The sequence below is a fragment of the Equus asinus genome, chromosome 23 (assembly GCF_041296235.1).
Source record: "Equus asinus isolate D_3611 breed Donkey chromosome 23, EquAss-T2T_v2, whole genome shotgun sequence".
In the NCBI taxonomy this organism is placed as follows: domain Eukaryota; kingdom Metazoa; phylum Chordata; class Mammalia; order Perissodactyla; family Equidae; genus Equus; species Equus asinus.
The window spans coordinates 39,460,113-39,482,253 of NC_091812.1; the positions used below are offsets into that span (position 1 = coordinate 39,460,113).

Genomic DNA, 22,141 nt, shown 5'->3' on the forward strand with positions numbered 1-22,141 from the left:
GCAGAGAGTCTATGCTGATAGCCATCATCCAAGACAACTGAAAGCTCAGGGTATAGGGCATTGTTCCAGTCTCTGACACATATCCAGTAAAACAAAAGACTATCAGGAACTAACAGCAGATGTCTGCCCACCCCCTCCCTGAGACCAGCCCCATGTGTATATATATATAACTGGTCTGTAGTCTTTGTTCTGGAAATGGTTCTTTTGAACATTAGTGGGCCATCTTCCCTCTTGCTAGCAAGCTGTAATAAAAAACCCTTTCTCTCCTACCACCTCGCCTCCTGACTATTGGCTTGTCTTGCAGCAGGCAGATGACCACCCTTGGGTGGTAACAAGTGGAGTGATGCAGCTACAAGACAAGGAACACCAAGGCCTGCCAGGAGCCACCAGAAGATAGAAAGAGGCAAGGAAGCATTCTTCCTTGGAGCTGTGAGAGGGAGTGTGGCCCTGCGACAGCTTGATTTCAGATTTCTAGCCTCCAAATCTGTGAGAGAACTGTGAGTAGTGTTGTTTTAATCCACTCAGTTTGTGGTAATTTGTTAAGGCAGCTGTAGGAAACTAATAGAGATACCTGTGTAAAGCTCCTGGCACACAGCTAGAACGTGCTGGTATTCTTCTTTCTCTCCTCTTCTCCTACTCCCAAACTTCTCTCCTACTCCTAATCCTAAACCCCCAGCTTTGATGGGGACACAGCTCAAGAGTCTTTGCATGCAGACAAGTGACATTGAAAGCAAAACCAAAACTTCTCACTAGGCTGGGTTTTGTTCAATTCCTCAGAACTAGTTCTGGTTTTGTTACCCTCGTGTTACAAGGAAGTCTGAGCTGGATGGAGATGACATCTTTTCTTGTCTTGCTTAATATGCCTTATCCCCACATTCTGATGGCATTTTTGTTACTCATCCACTTATGTCCCTCTGCCTACTAGAAAGAAACCTGGCTTGGAGCTACTGGTTCTTGCAGTGGTCTAGACAGCAATCTAGGTTTTTAAATTTTTGTTTTATTTTGTTTTGTTTGGGCTGTTAGTTTATTTGGCTTCTATGAAGGAATCTGACACAAAGAACAACTGTTTGTTATTTTCTTTTACCTCTTTGCCTGAGGAGCCGTGCCAAGTCCTGACGTGAGTATTGAGTGGGTTGTAATTTTCGCATACTCTGGGTTGGTGTCGTAGATGGTGACGAGGCTGCCATGGTGGGGGAAAGTGTGGGCACAGTTTCTCTCAACATCATTGGAGACAGGAGAAATTGTGCTCAGAAACTGTACTCAGAGGCACAAACAAGCTGATTGCTTCCTGTCTCTTGCATGTCTCTATGTTTATTATTCTTGTTGGGCAGTTTCATGAGGTGAGATTTTTTACTGCTCAAAAGAAATGTGCACTGAAATAAATTGAACTATGCTTGAGACTGTCTCTCAGCTTAGAATTTTTGGAGGGTTAATGCAACTTAAAAGTTTTATTTTTCTACACGTGACATCTGTTTGTGATTATCTGTTCGGCAGGCAGTCAACAGTCCATGCTAGCCTGTTTACAAGCTGTGCTCTAAGAGGAAGCTGTTTAAAAAAAACAAAAACAAAAAACTGTGATTTTATTAACTTATACAGGCAACCATTATTTAACAAAAGCATGATTTGAGGTCTACTAAAAGGCTTATTTTTCTATATAAAATGATGATAGAAAGGTTAGCAAAACGAAAGAAAACTTCAGCTATTGCTATTTATTGCTCACCACCTGGGTGCACGTAGTAGAAAAGAGATAACAATGGATCCCCGTGAGAGAGAGTTGAAGTGAGGAGGTGAAGCTTGAGTGAAATTGCCTACTAATAAGGTCTTCTAACCACGAAATTTTATGGTTCTGTGGGAGGGAATGATAGATGTAAACTGACAAAATGCACAGTAAGAATATTCATTGTGAGCATAGACAGCTGTATCAGGAGTCAAATGCCAATTGACCTGGGTATTCTGCAAGCTCCCCTTCAAGCCTAAGAGTGTATGGATGGATGAACCATATTGCTCTTGCTGCTCAGAACTGGTCTATTCACCTTCAGTACCTTGACTCTGTCAGCGGGATCTTTCTTGCTTACTGCTTCAAGGTGTCTTCTCTTCAGATTTCTCCTGTTGTGAGCCTTGTCATCGAACTGGAGCTCCAGGTGGGCAAGGACCACACCTTTTAGGTTCTCTGAATCCCCAGTGCCTAGTACGGTGCCTCACAATGTGCATAGGTGCTCAATGGGTGCTTGTTGAATTGTTGAATTAATTGATTTGATGAAATGGCAGGTGAATCACCAGATGTGGGATATTTGTAACAAACAGGGGGCAGTTTGGGGTTGACTTGAGAAGGAGATGGTGTAAATGTCCTCAGAGACAGTATTACAGGTCATGTTTCAGAGTTGACTTGCTTTACGATGCATTGCACAGCGGTCCATAGATTGTCGTGTGTCATTTTTATTCCACATGGCAATGTCCAAATATACCATGTACCTCAACTGTTGAATATTTGACTTACCCTGTAACAAGGTAACTGCAGCCTGACCTCCTAATGTCACACCTCACTCTACTGCAGTGGGGCTCCCTCAGGTTATTTGTGTTCCCCTAATCTTCAAATTAACACACAGAACTCCAGGATAGATAAAGAAATCTGAAAAGTTATCCAACCCCAATCGCTTCAATGTCTTACAGCCCTCTCTAACAATCTAGGGGCTAATTCCCAGTTCTTATTTTCCCAACTCTCTATTGTCAACCGCTGCTTCTTGGGATTTTCCTCCCTTGGCTCTGAGATACTGTGATGCAGGAGGTCCTCATACTCTTAGGACCATTTCTTCTCTGCCTTGTTCTCTGGTCGCCTACTCCTCCTGTTCTCCAGATTTTGGGGCATTCATCAGAGTTCAGACCTTTTCTTTCTAGTCTCTCTTTTTTATATTCTCCCTCCTCAGAGTTCATTCATTCCCCAATGTCAACTAACATTTCCATATTGCAAATAATTTCTTTATCTTCATCTCTAGGCCAGAATATGTCCAAACTCTAGACATACATTTTTCTTGAATGCCTTGTATTACTTCATGACTTAAACTCAACTCATTGTCTTCCCTCTAAAATTCAGCTCTTGATTTTATATTTCCTTTTTTTCCCCCCTAATGACATCAATATTGTCTTGATAGTCTGGCCTCAAAACCACAGTCAACTTATTGCTTCTCTTTCTCTCCTATATGGCTGATCACTTGTCAATTCTTCTGTCAATTGTCTTATAATAAGTTTCTCCTTCCTCTTCCTTTCTTCCCTTTTCTGACCCTAACTCAAGGGCTTTACCAAACATCTGAATGAATACCATGACCTGCTAATCAAGTGGCTAGCCTTCAGTTTTACTCTCACTCCATGCCATGCTTGGAAAAAAAAAAACAGATTTAATTTTTTTTCAAACACTTCTTTGGTATTGTCACTCAGTTTTTTGGATCTTTTTAAAGATTTTACTTTTCCTTTTTCTCCCAAAGCCCCCCGGTACATAGTTGTGTACTTTTAGTTGTGGCTCCTTCTAGTTGTGGCATGTGGGATGCTGCCTCAGCATGGCTTGACAAGCAGTGCCATGTCCGCACCCAGGATTTGAACCAGCGAAACCCTGGGCCACTGCAGCGGAGTGCATGAACTTAACCACTCAGCCACAGGCCCAGCCCCTGTCACTCAGTTTTTGAGTGACTGTCACTGTCTCCTATTGGCAGGTCTACATGGCGTTAAGCCCTTGAGATTCTCATCTCAACCTCTATTTTCCAGCCAAGTTATGCTCTTCATTGTCCCCATCAACATGCCCTGTGTATTTGCCCCTCTGAGGCTCTGCTTCTGGGCTGTCCATAGTGCCCTCAAGAGTGGCTCCATCTCTCCAAATCCTACCAGCGCTCCAAGTCTCAGTTCAAGTCCCACCTGTCTGGGAAGTCTCCTTCCAGTCACCTTCCAAAGTTTTTGCATTTTTATGCAAAACCTTTTATACCACTTCTTACTATTTTCATGTGTATGAATTTTAACCTTCTGATTATGTTATAATGTCTTTAAGGGCAGGACTCTTTCTTAGATGAATCCTTCTTTTCATTCTCCACAGTCTAATTCAAAGACTTGGCAAAAAGTGTAGCACAGTGTTTATTGACTAAAAAGTTGAGATGCAATTTGAATATAAGTTGAATTTGAACTTAAGTTAAATTGACTAGAATAGAATCTTAAAGCGTACTATCTGTGCTGGAGATGGTTTAGAGAGCAAATAATTATACTGAAACATTACTAATCCACCTCTGAAAACAGAGCACTGTGGCTAAGATCCCCTAAAATCTCAAATGCCTGTAGGGACTGGTAGGTAATAAAAAATGTGTGAGTCCAGCTAAAGGTAATATAATAGGGAGAGGTAGGGCCTGAGGCAAACTGCATTACTTGCCCAAACACATTCAAATTCAAATTATTTTAAAACAATGCTAGTTACAATTCCTGCCTTAGATGCTTTGCTTCAAAAACTGTGATTAATTCAGGTATTTCAGCTCAGTTTGGTGTGTGTTTATCTAGGTCTTCATAGAAACCCAGGCTTAGGGGCCAGGGCGGTGGCGCAGCGGTTAAGTTCCCCTGTTCTGCTTCGGCAGCCTGGGGTTCGCCGGTTCAGATCCTGGGTGCAGACATGGCACCACATGGCAAGCCGTGCTGTGGCAGGTGTCCCACATATAAAGTAGAGGAAGATGGGCACGGATGTTAGCTCAGGCCAGTCTTCCTCAGGAAAAAGAGGAGGATTGGTGGCAGATGTTAGCTCAGGGCTAATCTTCCTCAAAAAAAAAAAAAAAAAAATGAAGAAACCCAGTGTATGCTAGACACTTCGGGAGATGGAGGGGACAAATGAGATAAAACTGGCAATGTTCAGCAAGGAATAAAGTGTTATACAAACATGATCCTTTATGCTGGTTATTATTACATAACGGAATTATTTGCTAGGATTCTTGAGATATTTCCATAAAGTGTCTATGCCTTGGTTATTCTATGATCAGAGAATTCTTGAAAGCGTTGATTATGTCTGTCTTATTTACCTCTGCATACTAGAGCTTGGCACATAGTAAATCTAGAGTAAATGTTTTGAATAAAAGAAAGAATTAATTAAAACGTCTGTACATTATGGCAGCACCATAAGTTTTATTTCAGCTATCAGTTCACAAATAGATTTCAGCAGACAGGTGAAATGGCAAGAAACTGGGCCTATGGCAACCAGAAAGTGAAACTTCTAGCACCTACAATGATTTTTGATGCCCCTGAAAATTTTACTTGGAAAAGTTTTCCTCATTTTCTGCTTATAAACTTCTCCTCAGAATTTATGGACATTTTCTTCATTTTTTTCTGGAAAGATACGACTTTCTGATACAATTGAATAAATTGATATTAGTACTTATGGAGAAATAAACAGAATAAGATCTAAACACCTACCAAGGAGAAAGTTGGACATAAACCATTAAACACAAGGTAGGCAAGAAGTACCCTGAGAGGTACAGCAGTTCTGCAAACATTTGCTTGGGAGGCTTAGGAGGAGGATTCATGAAGGAGGTGGCTCTGAGTGAGTCTTAAAGACAGGGTAAACTTTTACCAGGTGAGATCTTCATGGGTTAGTAAAAGGAGCGGTCGTATTAGGAATTCATGGGAATTTTAGACCAAAGATCATCAGCCAACATCATAAGTAATAATGACAATGAATGTGAAGAATGCTTTGCCATTTACAAAGTATTTTGTCACATACCTTGTCCAAGGACCCACAAGCCTTTCTGTTCACTGCCTGTGGTTTGGTCAAGAGCTTCAGATGTTAGATAACTTGATTTCCGGTTTCCACCCCTCTTACTATCACCATGTCAGAACGGTCATTGATAGCTCTTGGACCACAGGAGCATGATTTAGTCATTCAACAAATATTAACGAGGACCCACCATGTATCAGGAACTGTTTGGGGTGTCAGGGATATAGCAAGGAACAAAAACAGACGGAAATCTCTGCCCTCGTGGAGATTAATCTCTTGGGCAGAGTAGAGAAACAGAAGCAAGAGAAAAGAAGAAAAACTTCCATAGAAGTAGGAACCTTGCACTTGATGGCATCCATAAACTCTTAAGGATTTCTCCATGTCTGCCCCTCCCAGATGAGAACATGACTGGCCGAACTTCACGTTTCTGGCCACTGGATGTGCCAGAACATAGGCAACTCCCCACATTGTTTTGTATTACTAATAATAAAGTGCCTAAATTATCAAAAGTTTAGCCTTATATCTATGTACACATACATATATATACACACATTTATAAGTTGAAATTTATTATCTTCATGATGTCATTTTCAGTCACTTTCTAAAATGCCTTTTAGAAGGAAGGAGTAAAAGACTTGGCTTGAATAAGGCAAGTTTTATATATGTTAACTTTAGCTTCAACCCTAGTGATCAACTGTTAGCTGATATGCCAGTAACAGTGGTGGTAGTTACAAATGGAATCATGGTTTAATATCTTAAAAAATAAAAATGTTCATTGTTCATCAAAATTCTTGGGGTATTATACACTTGAATATTTTACCTATTGTTTTGAAACAAAATGGTTGAAATTGGTAGTTAAAGCCAATAGTTGCATAGATGGTACATGGAAGGGACCTTGGAAATCACCTAGTTCACCCCTTCTTTTGTGGAGAGGGGAAATGGAGTTTCTAGGGCATTAGGGACAGGGCAAGGATTGGAACTAGTGTCTCCCCTTGCCTAGCTCAGAGCTTTTCCCACCATGCAGTCAAGAGAAGCAGCTTCCATAGTGGCCTGGGGGAGCGCAAAGGCAGGGTGGCAATCTGAGAAGGACTTTTCACAAATCTGAAAAGAGTAGCTTTCTCTTCTTCTCACTCTCAAGCCTGAGCATCAGCTGACTGAGAGGGCCCTTCTTGACTCCCTGGAGCCACCAGCAAATGTTCTGAAATTATAAATCATATGCCATTCTGCTCTGTTTGAGATCATGACTTGACCTCAACCACTACATTTTCGTAGGCAGAATTTTTGAGAATTACCCAGAAATTCACTAAGAATTATCCAGAAATTATGAAATTTGGCTAACCTGATCATTTGATTAAAAACTACTTGTTCTACTCATATTCCAATGTATTCATTAGAGGCCAGCTTGTCTGACAAAATATAGCTACAACGAGCACCCTCTGCTAGATGGAAATTCTAGCAAAAACAAAAAAAATACGTAAAGAATACACAACTAAGATGAAAATGAACAGCCGTGAAGGCGTAGACAGTAAGATATTTATAACCAAATGAAGATGAATTTCAAAAGGGGAGACTAAAGATGAGGCATGGTCGTTTTCACAGGTTCATTTCATCTTGTGGAGAAGAGTCATCACAAAGCTCATTTGACCAAAGGGGTGCCTCACACATTAGATGATCTGTAAATGATGCGTTGAGTTAATTTTGGCAATGTACTCTGTAAGTTCTCTAAATAAACTCTTTAAGGCCTTGCCTACTGGGGCATGAAAGAGTTCATACTTCCCTAACATTAAAGGTTCCAAGAACCTACTGTTTCGGAAAACATGGTTCTCCTAAAGAACCCAGAGGGCAAGAGTCTTATCCAGATTGCCTAGTGTTTTGAGAGAGGTTGCTGAGAGGCTTGAGATACCTGGAAACATTCTTTTGGGAGACAACGTTGTAAATAATCTTATTGTCAAAAAGAGATCACCTTCTACTTCTTGTGGAAACTCTTGCTTCAGTGTGCATCCTTTGCTTAAACAATTCCAGGGGTGCTGACCTCCCCACCCGTTAGCAGCCCATTCCATGGTAAGTGGCTCTAATTGGTGGAAAGTTCTTTATTATTTGGGACCAGAATAAACAACCAAATTAAGGTTTCTGTTTCTCCAGTAGAGGAAGGAGCCAACTGAGAGCCAGTAGTCTCAGATTCCTGAGTATGATGCTAAATTGTCAAGCATGCAAACACTCATTCATTTGTCCGTTCAGCAAACACGTATAAGGACCTAATAAAGTAGAAAGAGCTCCTGTCCTAGTGGGGAAGACAGAAGTGTAACAAATTAACATACCAGCAATGAGTTAAGTGCTAACACTAGAGGTGAGTAGCAGACACAACTGAGGCAGAAGGAACAGCTTAAGGCAGTTAGGAAAGGTTTAACCACTTGCGTAGAATGCAAAAGAATGTAAGGATACTTGAAATACTTATGATGCAATACAATTTTTTTAAGCTCATGAAGGAATTGAGATAGAAGATAACTAAGATTAGAAAAAATAAGATACCAGACATGAAAGATTAGAATCCTCAAAGCCCCTGTGACGTCCTAGGCGTAGAAAGCAGCATATTTCTCAGTGGCTGGGGCAGGAGGGGCCAGATCAGGGAAGGTTTTGTAGGCCATACCAAGGAGAACTTGACCTTGTAAATAAAGGAAGCTATTGGAGTCTTTTAAGCAGGACTGACATGGTCAGATTGGACCATTCAGTATTTAGGAGAATCTTCTGCCTGCTAGGTAATGGGATAATTCATTCAGCAAATATTAACCGACTGCCTACTTATTACCAGACACTGTTCTAGGGGCTGAGGTCATAGTAGTAAGAAAAACAAACAAAGATCCCCGTCCTTGTAGTGATTATAGTCTTATGGAAGATGGCAGGCAATAATATAATAAATAGTACATTATACGGTATGTTAGACAGTAACGAATGCTTTGGGAAAGAAAGACAGAGAAGGAGAATTGGGAATGCTGGAATGGCGGTGCTGTTGCAAATTTACACGAAGCCATCTCACCGGAAAGAGCAAAGAAGGTATCTGGTGCAGGTGCAGGGACAGCACACTGGCAGCAAGGTCCACCCTTGGGGGGATAGATCTGGGGAAGAAGCTGCACAGACTTGGAGGTGGCCATTTGGCCAGGGAATTCCAGTGTCCAAGGACCAAGATTGTTATTGGTAGTAGGGGGAAGTCCAGGGCTCCAGATGACACCTCTTGGCCCTGCAAACACCTCACACTGCAGGGGAGGGCATGGCCATAGTGGGTCCTCTAAAGCATGGGGCTCAAGACAGAGGCGCTGCTTGGAAGGACTTGGATTTTACTCTCAGTGAACTATTCAGCCACCAAAAGTTTTCAGCAGATGTTATTGACATATTTTTAAAGAATCATTCTGACTGCTGGGTTGAAAATCAACTGTAGGAAGGCAGGGTTAGAATCGCATAGTCCAGTTATCTGGCTAGTGAAATAATCACCATGAGAGATGGTAATGGCTCAGGCTAATATAGAAGCAGTGAGAAGTGGTCAGATTCTGGATATATTTGAAAGAAGGGCCTATAAGATTAGTTAATGGGTCAGATACAGGTGAGAAAAGAAAGGAGTCAAGGATGATGCCAAGGTTTGCGTCCTCCACCTCAACAAGTAGAGGATGGAGCAGAGGGAAGCAAGACTAGAAGATAAAAATGGCAGTGAGGAGGCTCTGCTATGGTGTAAGGAGCAATGACAAAAGCCAAATTAAGGCAAAGGCAATGGGGTGGTGGAAAGAAGAGTCATCATCCAAGAAGAATCCAGGAAGTAGAATTAGCAGAACTGGGGATGGACTGGATTTGCAAGATGAGAGAGGAGTAGGTTTAAGACGACAGCCAAGATGCGGGCTTGAAGTGGGTGTTATTATTATTAACACTATAGGAAAATAGTGCACAAGGAGTTTTCATAAACCATCCAAGGTCTTAGAGGCTAATAATTTATAGACTCAGGGTTTGGACTCAGATGTGTCCGACTTGAGAGCCTGAGCTCTTAACTATTGCATGGGGCATATTATCCCTAGAAGAAAGAAAGCTCCTGGTGGGAAAGTACCTTTATAACAGTGTCTATCTCTCAGCTGGCTCAAGGAGGCAGTGTGCAAGGAAAGTCCCCTTGGATGGGCAAGGAAGAAGGGGAATTTAAGCCAGTGGTGGGTGAACTAGGAGTCCTTTCTGTTGGCAGAACTACATATTACATGCTATCCTTTTGTGCTAGAAATAAGAATGCTGGGCAAGAGCTAGTCCTGCAGATGCAGCTTAAGATGATACCTTTTCTGGATACATTTGCATTTTTGATAAGGAAGAGGGTCTTGCAGTCTAGCTAAGGTGTACCTTGAGCATTTCCCTGTGGAAAGTACTTGATTCTGTTCCCAGTTGTTACCTGCTGAAACATCTCCCTCTCTAAAAATAAAAGCAAGAACCACTGTGGACGTCACAATCTGTTCTAGCTACTGCCTCATTTCTCTCTCCTTTTTACAGCACTCTTCTCTAAAGAGTTGCTATATTCTGTTGTCTCCACATCCTTACCTCCTCTTGTCTCTTGAATCCACACAGGCTTTCATCCACACCAGATCCCCTGACACTGTGCTTATCAGGGTCATCCATGAACTCCATACTGTGAAATCCACCTCTCAGGAGCATTTGACTCAACTGATCACTCCCCTCTTGTAGCACTGCATTTTACACTCTAGATTTTATTATTATTTAGGTACAGTGAGGCCAACAGATCAGGAGATGACTGCCATTGAAAAAACAGTTTGTCAGGCTCACAGATCCAAAGAGATGGGGACACACCTCACCACAGGGGTCCACACAGGGAAACAGCAGGGTCAGACAGGAGGCAGAGGGAGAAGGGAGAAATGTGGACAAGAGACTTTATTGTGGTTTCTGGAGGAGAAATGGGTGAGGAAGTTAGGCACGCTTAGAATTGGCTAGCTTGAATACGTTCCCTGGGTTCTAAGACGTAGGGACTCCCCCTAGTTGTCTGGTACCGAGCCCTGGGGTGATTAAGGCAGATGAATAGTTGTCAGAAGTGTGAAAGCCCAATAAATGAGGTGGTGGGGGGTGTGGGTTCTGGATTGGTTGGTTTGCATTTGGAAGGCACACTCATGGATGAGTTGTTTACTATCTCTAGGAATTGCTTAATTCTGGGAAGTGCAGTCCCTCCAGGGTCAGCAAGTCCCCATATGTCAAAGTATCAGAATATAGACAATAAAAGATATGGTTAATTTGCCTTTTTACTCTTCCTCTCCGTCTTCTTTGCTAGTGCCTTCTCTTCTCAAAGATCGATAAATATTGGAATGCCCCGCATCTCAGTCCTTCAACACTTTCTCTTCCCTATCTCTTTAGTTGATGTCATGCAGCCCCCTGGCTTTAAGTAACACTTGCACATTGATGATTCCCAAATTTATATCTCTATCCCAAACTCTGGACCACCTTTTATCCAACTAGCTACTAAACATCTTCACTTGGTTGTCTAATAGGCATCTCAAACCAGACATAATCCAAACACAGCTCTCGATTTCTGCTCCCTAATCTGCTTCTCTATCAGTCTTCTCCATTTTAATAAATAACACCTCCATTGCCCTAGTGACTCAAGCCCCAAACCTAGAAATTTTCCTGGATTTCTCTGTTTTTGTCAAACTACATATCCAATCTGTCAGCAATTCCCATCATGTCTTCTTTGAAAATACAGAAGATCTAAATAAATGGAAAGAGACGTTGTGTTCACGGATTGGCAGACAATGTTATTAAGAGAGGTATGTTCCCCAATGGATCTACAGATTCAATGCAATCCTATCAAAACTCCAGCTACCTTGTTTTGTGGAAATGGACAAACTCATCCTAAAAGTCATATGGAAATGCAAGGGAGCCAGAATAGCCATATGCAAAACAACAATGACAACAACAACAACAACAACTTGAAAAAGGAAAACAAAATTAAAGGACTCACGTTTCCCAATTTTAAAACTTACCACAAAGCTACTGTAATCAATACTCTGTGGTACTGACACAGGATAGACATATAGTTCAATGGAATAGAATTGAGAGTCCAGAAATAAACCCATACATCTGGGGCCAATTGATTTTTGCTAAGGATGCCAAGACAATTCAATGAAGAAAGAATAGTCTTTTCAACAAATTATGCAGGGACAACTGATGTCTTTGTGCAAAAGAACAAATCTGAAGCCTTACCTCATGCCATTTTCAAAAATTAACTCAAAATTGATCAAAGACCTAAATATAAGAACTAAAGCTATAAAATTCTCAGAATAAAACATAGATATAAATTTTCGTGACCTTGGATTAGGCAATGGTTTCCTAAAAGAGAAAATGGATAAATTGGACTTTGTCAAAATTAATTTTTGCTTTAAAATTAAAAGGACACTATCAAGAAACTGGAAAAAAAACCCCTGCAGAATCTGATAAAGTGTTTGCAAATCATATATTTGATAAGCAGTTTGGCAGTTTCTCAAAAACTTAGAGAGTTACCATTTAACAAAGAAATTCCATTCCTACAAATATACTGAAGAGAATTGAAAACATGTCTACCCAAAAACTTATAGATGAATGTTCACAGGAGCATTACTCATAATAGCTAACAAGTGGAAACAACCCAAATGTCCATCAACTGATGAATGGGTAAACAAGATGTGGTATATTCATACAATGGAATATTATTCAGCCATAAAAAGGAATAGAGTACTGATGTGTGCTACAACATAGATGAATCTTGAAAATATTACGCTCAGTGAAAGAAGCTAGACACAAAAGGCCACATATTGTATTATTCCATTTATATGAAATATCCAGAATAAGCAAATTGATAGAGACACAAAGTAGATTAGTGGTTTCCAGCAGTTGGGGGAAGAAGAAAGGGGAATTGGGAGTTTCTGAGAATTAGTATGGGGTTCCTTTTTGGGGTGATGGAAATGATCCAAAATTAGATAGAGGTGTGGGTTGCACAATTCTGTGAATATGCTAAAAAACACTGAATTGTCTCATGGAATTATCTGTGTTTTAAATATATATGTATACCCACACATATATAATCCTCTATTGTATGTCAATTATACTTCAATAAAGCTGTTGGAAACAATTCAGTAAATTTAAAAGACAAAAAAGGTGTACATATGTGTGTGTGTGCGTGTGTGTGTGTGTGTGTGTGTATATATATATATATATATATATAAAACTCTCAACAGACCACTTCTTTTTTGTTAGCCTTGAGCTAACATCTGCCGCCAATCCTCCTCTTTTTGCTGAGGAAGACTGGCCCTGAGCTAACATCCATGCCCATCTTCCTCTACTTTATATGTGGGATGCCTACCACAGCATGACTTGCCAAGCGGTGCCATGTCCGTACCCGGGATCTGGACTGGTGAACCCCGGGCCGCCAAAGCGGAATGTGCGCACTTAATTGCTGTGCCACCGGGCTGGCCCTCAACAGACCCCTTCTCATCTCCACTAGCCCCACCACTCTAAACCAAATTGTCATCATCTCTGTGAAAACATTACTGACTGATCATCCTGCTTTTAATCTTACGCAGCCCAATGTCCGTCCCAAGAATAGTGTATCGTCTACACCAAAGCTGAGTCCTTTTTTAAAAATGTAAATGAGATCTTGTCCTTCTCCTGATGCATATCCTTCCCTGCTTTTCTATTATACTCTGAGCAGCTCTGCTTTTACCTGATGTAGATTTATGGCTCTGACCAATTTCCCTTAAACAAATGGTTCCATCGCTAATACAATTTTGAAAGGCTCTTCGAGGACAAAATAGCTGACAGTTATGTGTCCTGTCCCTTTTGTCTTCAACCATGAGAAGTCCTCCAGTGGGAGAAAGACTTTAAGCAAAGATGGAAGCATGGGAGGTGGAGCAGGACCAAGTTTTGGCACTCACTCAAAGGAGCCAGTTCACTGCTCTCCTGTCTAAACCTCTCAGTAACAGGGAGTTTAGATGATGGACAAACTCACTCACAGCACTCAAAAGAGCTTGACTACTTTACCTGCTCAGTCAACTATCAAGTGTTTATTGAGAATCTAATTCTGTTCTACTGAGCACTATCCTTGAGGTCTGACGCCCAGAGTTCCAGTCCAGCTGGAAAAGATGGTGTGCTTATTCACTTGACAAACAAGATTGGTTTTCAAGGGCCTGCTACTCAGAAAACTATGGAAGCTTCATGAGAGAGACAAAGAGGTACAGACAGCCACCCCTGTGGGTGACTCGAGAAGACTGGTTCATATTCAGAAAAGGCAATTAGCAAAAGAAGAAGAGCTCCTAATCTGAACTGATAGAGTGCCTCTCTTTCACTCTATCTCCCCTCTCCTCCAGGTAATCAATCTAAATCAATCTATAATTTCTGTTCCCAGCTCCACACTACTATGGCTCAGTGCTTCCCCAAAATATTTGTTTACAAGTCATTTCCCGTTTTCAGGAGAGAGGAAATTACCAAGTCATGAGACCCAGCAAAACTGCAGAAGGCCCTGAGACTTTCAATTGTCTGTTTCAGATCCGGTACAGAACATGTTCCTCCTCCCACTACTTGTGAGCCTGGGAATGCAGCTTTGTCAGACAGCAGGTAAGAAATGACAAAGGGAGGGGCCTGAGAAAAAGGAGCAGAGGATGACCCCTAGCTGAAGTCAATGATGAGAATGTGGTCCTCAGACCGACAGCTTTCTTTAAGAGAAAGTGTGATTACTGGCTATCACAAGCACAGCAGAAAGAATGGTGCCCAGGGTGGCTTGTGCATGCCCATGTCCCTGTCTTACAGAAAAAGGGACTGAGATTATTGGTCCATCTATCACCACTCTCCAGTGAGGGTAGTGACAAGAAGACAGGACCACTCAGACCATGCACCCTTGAACTGATACAAGAGGGCGGGGGTTGAGTGCCCTGAAAGGTGGGATGCAAAACAGCTGTCCCCTTCCCTTCTAGCAGGGAGAGTGGGAGACAGAGGTCAGGGGGACACCTAGAAGACTCCATTACTCTAAAGAGTTTCTTGCAGACATTCTGCTGATTATTAAATATTCATTTGAGTTCCTCTTTTAAAAAGCAACAGTAGCAGCCATTGGTCATTCACTCATTAATGTGGCTTACTCGAACTTGGTGTAACGGTTGCGTTTGCGTGCTCCACTTCGGTGGCCTGGGGTGCATGGGTTCAGATTCAGGTATGGATTTACACACTGCTCATCAAGCCATGCTGTGACAGCGTCCCATGTACAAAGTGGAGGAAGATTGGCATAGATGTTAGCTGAGGGACAATCTTCCTCAAGCAAAAAGAGGAAGATTGGAAACAGATGTTAGCTCAGGGCCAATCTTCCTCACCTATATATATATATATATATATATATATATATATATATATATATAAAATTATATATATTTTAAATTATGTATATAAAATATATATAATTATATGTATTTATATGTATAAATATTATATAATTATATATATATAATTTTTTAAATATAAAAATCGTTTAAAAAGCATATGAGAGCAATCAGGTTACAACATCCAGTGCCCCATGAGAGCCCTGGCTATCAGGGTGGCCAGACCGATGACTCCACTTCCCTCATTGCCCTTGTGAATCCCTAAATCTGCACTCTTCATTGAAAACAAAACGATAAATGAATTGGATCAATATGATTCCTTACCACCCCTCTGGGTAAATTTCTATTTTTAAATTTTAAAAATAATGCTTATAGCAGCATTGTTAGTCATTCCAAAAAACCAAAACATCCCAAATGCCCATCAACAGGAGAATGCATACATTGTGGTATATTAGCAGAATGGAAGATTATATAGCATGCAAATAAATTAATTACAAAAACATGCAACTACATCTAAGAATCTTAGTAGCATAATATTAGTCAAAAACAAAAAAAATCAAGCAGAGAAGACATTACACAGCATAGTGTCCTTTTTATAAACAGTATATTGCTGAGGCATATGTATTTATAAGATAAACCTAAAAAATAAGCAAGAGATTGAGAAACACTATATACAGGATGGTGATTACCTCTGGTGGAGGCAGTAGATATACATCATTGGTAATGTTCTAGTTCTTGGGGTGGATGATGAGTTCACAGATGTTCATTTTACTTAATTCAATATTTTAAAAAAAATTTTTTTTGCATTTAAATCTTTCTGTTGTAAAATATACCACAGATGCAGAAAACCACATGAAACAAATGTAAAGCATAATATTGCTATAAGGTAAACACTTTTGTAACCACCCAGGTCAAGAAATAGAACAGTACCAGCCTCTCCAGAACCGATTCATTTGCCCCAGCTCAACATAACCCCCTCCCCAAAATACTCTCCACAGCTCTATGCTATCTGCCCTTTTCTTCCATAAAAGAAATTTTAGAAAGCACTTGGCAAGTATATGTTTTTTATGGTTTCCAAATCAGCAAACATAGCTTTTCCTCATTTTTAAGTAGCTCTGTACACGTTCCACTGGACACGCTGTTGTTTATTGAACCAGTCCTCTACTGATGGACGTTGCAGCTATTTTGTTTTATTTTTTGATGGATTAATGCTTGAAAAAAATATGTTATCTCCTAAGGACTCTGATGAAATTGACTCCGAGTGTGACTTAGGTAAACCATTAATCATGAACTTTTCCCCTACTTGTATGCTCTGTAGATGCCCTAGCGTGTTATCGATAAAATAATTTAAAGTTGAAGTGGAAAACATTTTCATTCCATTTTTTAAATACTTATTTTGAACTTGACAAACAGTAAAACTTACTCTTTTTCATAAAAATGTCTATCATTTTGAGAAATGCGTAGTCATATAACTACCACCACAGTCAAAATCCAGAACAGTTCCATCACCTGTCAAACAAAAATAGCTCCCCCAACTCTTAGGCCCAGACACCCATTGATCTAGTCTCTGGCCTATAGTTTTAACTTTTCCAGAATGTCATATAAATGGGATCGTTCATTAGATACTCTTTTTTGTCTGGCTTCTTTCACTTAGCACAAAGCGTTTGAGATTTATCCATATTGTTGCAAGTATCAATAGTTCATTCCTTTTTGTTGTTGAGTAGTATTCCACTGGATGTTATGTACCACATTTTGTTTAGTCATTCCCCTGTTGAAGGACTTTTTGGTTGTTTTCTATTTTTGGCAATTACAAGTAAAGTGCCATAAACATTTGTATAGAGTTTTTTGTGGGAACATAGGTTTTCGTTTCACTTGGGTAAATAACTAGGAGTGGGATTGCTGGGTCATGTGGTAAGTATATACTTAGCTTTACAAGAAACTGTCAAACCTTTCCATGGTGTCTATACCATTTTTGCATTCTCACCGGCAAAGTATGAGAATTCCAATTGTTCCACATCCTTGCCAGTACTTGGTATTGACATTGTTGTTCTTTTTTTAAGTCATTCTAATAGGTGTATACAAGTAGCTCCTTGTGGTTTAATTTGCATTTCCCTAATACCTAGTGATGATAAACATATGTTCTTGTGACTATTGGCCATTCATATTTCTTCTTTGGTGAAGAGTGTTTTCAAATCATTTGACCATTTTTAATTCAGTTATTTTCTTATTAAGTTTTGAGAATTCTTTATATATTCTGGATACAAGTCCTTTATCAGATATGTGATATGCAAATATTTTCTCCCAGTCTGTGGCTCTTTTTGTTTCCTTAACAGTGTCTTTTGCAAAGATTTTAATTTTGATGAAATCCAATTTATCAACTTTTTCTTTTATGGATTGTGCTTTTGGTGGCATATCTAAAAACTCTTTGCCTAACCTAAGATCTAAAAGATTTTCTTCTATGTTTCTTCTAAACATTTTATAGTTGGACCTTTTGCATTTAGGTTTATAATCCATCTTGAGTTAATCTTCATATAAGTTGTGAGCTACAGTTTGAGGCTTTTTTTTTTTTTTTGCCTATGGATGTCCAGTTGTTCCAGCTCAATTTGTTGAATAGGCTATCCTTTCTCCGTGAATTGCCTTTGCAACTTTGTCAAAAATCAATCGGCCAGGGGCCAGCCCCATGGCCGAGTGGTTAAATTCGTGCACTCCACTTCCACTGCCCAGGGCTTTGCCGGTTCAGATCTTGGGTGAGGACATAGCACACTCATCAAGCCATGCTGAGGCAGCGTTCCACACAGCACAGTCAGAAGGACCTATGGCTAGAACATACAACTGTGTACCTGGCGGACTTTGGGGAGAAGAAAAAAGAAAGATTGGTGACAGATGTTAGCTCAGGTGCCAATCTTTAAAAAAAATCTTTTGAAAAAAACAAATCAATTGGCCATATTCGTGTGGGTCTATTTCTAGACTTTCTGTTCTGTTCTATTGATCTTTGCATATACCCTTTCGCTTATATCGCACTCTTTTGATTACTGTAGTGTTATAGTTCTTTTTTTTTCTTAAATTTTCATTTCAAAACCTAAAGACATCTTGTAACTCAGATATGTTTAAAGGGAAATATTTATTTTTTGTACTTTGTCATGTCTTGGAGAAAAAAAAAGTAACCCCAGTCTTCCTCCTTTCATTGATGTTTCCTTCTTCATCCTCCAGATATGGACAGAAACCAAGGGGGCACATGACCATGGTCATGTTTGAGGTCACTTGGGGGCAGGGACTACACCCTGGGTCCCCCCTTTTAGCCTGTCTTCAGCCTCTGAAACTAATTCTGCTGACCTCTGAGGTATACAAAGCAGAAAAATCAGGTTAGGAAAAGGATTTCTAAGAGACAAGATGTCTCCATGCTGTGTTCGTATAAAGAAGAGCACATAGGTCAGGTGCCCAGAATAGGTTCCTATCCTAAACCAGCAGCTAAAGCTTTCTGAAGACCGTGGCTGCGTGGAGCAGCAGCAGCCCCACCCCGCATCCCCCCCACCCGCCCAGGTACATTGGGTAGGAAGTCTGAGAAAACTTAAGCTTCTGTTGTTAAATGGAAAAAAATATATAAAATTAGCTTAAAGAGGAAGCTATCTTGGGAGGTAATGCAAATAATTTGTTTTGTGTTTCCTGGATATGTGACAGGTGCCGACTCTCATTGATGCCTGATTGCAAATAAAATGCAAAGTTCCCCCAAGAACTTTCAAAAAGGCTCCAGTATTACTCAATCCAGCTGCTTTAATCTGTCTAAAGAAGGTGCATGTATGAATTTTTCATGCCCTGACCAAGTCCTTTACCCTTTAATTTAGTCAAAAGGCCCAAATGAATGGCAAAATCTGTTTTGTCTGCTTAATTTTGTAGTCATTAAAACTTTCCAATTTTCTCCCTTGTCTTATAACTTCAGGAATTCAATGCTAGGTTGAAGCTTAATTTAATAACCATGTGGCATATGAAACAGAAAATAAATGTCTTTTTTTTAGCATAAAGCTGAGAAGTATATCTATCTCATTCATGGATGTAGTATATACAGGCCAGTGTATAAACAGTCACATCTGTAGAGTTTTTGGCAGTACAGACTTGCAAGACACAGAGATACGAATTTGAATTCCACCTTCATGAGCTACCACTCTTTGACCTTGGACAAGTTGTATCACTTCTTTAAGCCTCACTTTCCCCATTTGTAAGATTGGGATAGTAACTCCTACCTTGCAGAGTTTTGGGAACATAAAATGAAATGATGATGTAAAAGTTACCTCAGTGTCTGGCTCATTGCGTTTAATGAATGTTAACTATTACTCTACTTCCCAATGACAGTCTGTGTGCATGTGAATCACCCCAACCTTGTTAGAATGCAAATTCTGCCTCTCTAGGTCTGGGGCACGGCCTAAGATTCTGCATTCCTAACTAGCTCCCGGGTGAAGCTGGGGACATTTTGAATGGCAAGATGACAAAAGATGTTTGCAGGTGCAGGTGTTTTATTTGTGTAACCAATGGTTCTCTCAATATTGTCTGCACGTTAACAGCTCCGAGGGAAATTTTTTAAAAAATTGATTCTGGCCTCACAAAAGAACTAGAATTTAATTTTAAAGGATCTAACAACCAGAGGCATTCACAACTAGAATCTACAACTATGTACTGGGGGGCTTTGGGGAGAAGAATTTAAAAAAATATTAAGAAGAAGAATATTGGCAATAGTTGCTGGCTCAGGTGCCAATCTTAAAAAAAAAAGATCTAAAGTGGGACCTGGGCACTAGTATGTTTTAAAGCCTGCCCAGCTTGACAGCCAAAATTGAGGCCCTCTGCTTAGTGATTCTAATGTGCAGCCAGGCTTGAGAAAAGCCTCTTCACAGAGCTGTTTGCAAGAGGGTTTTGGTTTCCTCTGCAATTTACAGTAAATAAGAATATTTTAGGATTTCAAAGAGGCATTTTGCATTTCCTAAACTTCTCATTTTATATGGGATAATCAAGTTCAAAGCTTTGCATGTCTTAGAAGCTTTAATTGGGGCAAAATTAGACCAAAAAACAATTAATCTTCTAGTTATTCTGAGCTACTCAGATACTTGATACATGTTTGCTAATTGCTCTTTCCTCATGTGAACTTTAGCTGAAAAATATCACCTGCCTGAGAGGTAGCATTCTGTATGCCTACAACCCCTGGACCCACAGACTCTGTACAAGGCAGAGGGGAAAAGCAAGCAGAAAATGGATTTTTGTCAAAGGCCCAGACAGTAAAGAGGGGAGTTCTGCTGTACGCTACGGGGAGTTCCAGAGGAAGTTACAGGCGTTCTCTCTCTCATGAGAAGAAGGCATAAGTGGGGTAAATAGACTTGCTAAGTAAATTCAATAGAGACCGCACCCAAGTCCTCTAATCCTTGTTATAGTGCAGACTCCGCAACTAACCTTCCTTGCAAGCCCCATTTCTCTTCCCTGTTTCCTGTCTTATCATGTGTAATAAAAAAAGAGAAGGAAGTACAACGAGCAGAGTAAAAGTGTAAATTTCTGAACCTGGCATGTAGAAGATTAACACATATTCAGTGAATGAATAAATAAATAGTATTCTTCACGGCAGAATGGATTTGGTGTCAGATGGGTCTGTCTTAGTTATAAGGGGACACAATAACTCAAGTATTTGGAAATGATTCCCATCATAAAAAGATTTACCCTTAAGAGGGTCCTATTCTGGAGACCCAGGGTGAGAGTTATTACAAGTGTTCAGTGGATTCCACAAAATGGACTCATGGGAAATTTGGAGGCACAATGTCTGTCTTCACATGTGTCATCCCGGAGTCTTCTCAACCTGGTCAAGCGAGTGCAGGTGTGATTAGCATCGTTTTACACAGAAGCACTCATGTTCTAGCTCTGTCCCTGCCCCCATCCTGCACCAAGAATGCTGGGCAGATGTAACTCCTTTCTGTACTATAGATATCTGTTGGAAAGGCACACTAATGTTCTAGTCTTGCTTAAAACTGAGGTTGGAGACAAGATATACACTTATTGGTCATTTTTAATAAATTTCATGTTTGTGCATAACACTATCAAGTGTGTTGTGTAGCCATTAAGAATGCCAATTTGGAGCCAGCCCTGATGGCCTAGAGGTTAAAGTTCCGCACTCTTTGCTTTGGTGGCCTGGGTTAGGTTCGGGGCGTGGAACCACACCACTCGTCTGTCAGTAGCCAGGCTGTGGTGGCAGCTCCCATAGAGGAACCAGAAGAACCTACAACTGTATAAAACTATGTAATGGGGTTTTGTGGGGTGGAGGGGAGAAGGAAAAACAAAAAGGAGGAAGATTGGCAACAGATGTTATCTTAGGGTGAATAATCCCCTGCAAAAAAAGAACGCCAATTTGTGCAACTTGGGCAAGTTGTAGTTTGATGAAAGGAAAACAGAAGTGAATATGGTTAGGCTCATCCTTTCTTGTTCCCTCTCTTTTCTGTCGTTTATTTGTGAAACCCTTAACTGGAACTTAGTATGTACTGGGCACTCAACCTGGTCACTGCTTTCAAACAAAGTCAACCTGGCCACTTCAAAGACTTGCAGGATAGTAAGAGGAAAAACTTGAGTCAGAAGAGAATTGCAGTGTGAATCATTCAAGTAACTGAAAACCCCAAATTACTTATACTGTGAAATCAGTTGCCCAGGGTGGTCAGGAATGGGCTGTCCTGGGTAATAAAATATTGCAGTTGATAAAGAATGGCCCTGCGTTCCATTTATGGATTACCACTTTCCCAAGAATTAAAACATGGTACAAAAGAAAGGGACCAATGTTTTCTGATGGCCTACTTTCTGCCAAAAGAAGGCACTTCACATGTGCCATTTCCTCTGGTTGTCGCTACAACCCTAAGAGTAGATATTAACCTTGTACCTTTACAGACGAAGAGGCTGAGACTCATAGAGGTTAAATGACACATTCAAGATCAAGGGCTCATAGTCCTGATACAGCCAGAACTTGAAACCAAGTTCATCTGTCACTAAATCCTATACTCTTTCCATACCATGTTTTATATGGAAACAA

At 40.4% G+C, this 22,141-nt stretch overlaps 1 protein-coding gene across 4 annotated transcripts in view; it reads left to right on the forward strand.

Moving 5' to 3' along the window:
- The first annotated feature begins 337 nt into the window (after positions 1-337).
- PDCD1LG2 (programmed cell death 1 ligand 2) overlaps positions 338-22,141 on the forward strand; it is a 62,170-nt gene continuing 40,366 nt past the window's right edge. The window contains exons 1-2 of one of the 4 annotated variants that reach the window (XM_070496067.1): positions 338-497; positions 14,276-14,344. In XM_070496067.1, coding sequence (XP_070352168.1) covers positions 14,290-14,344 — 55 coding nt within the window. In that variant the 5' untranslated portion in view covers positions 338-497; positions 14,276-14,289. Of the gene's footprint in view, positions 498-763; positions 1,118-14,275; positions 14,345-22,141 lie in introns of those variants that run through there. The other 3 variants (XR_011497591.1, XM_014860735.3, XR_011497590.1) reach the window with 3 other exon arrangements.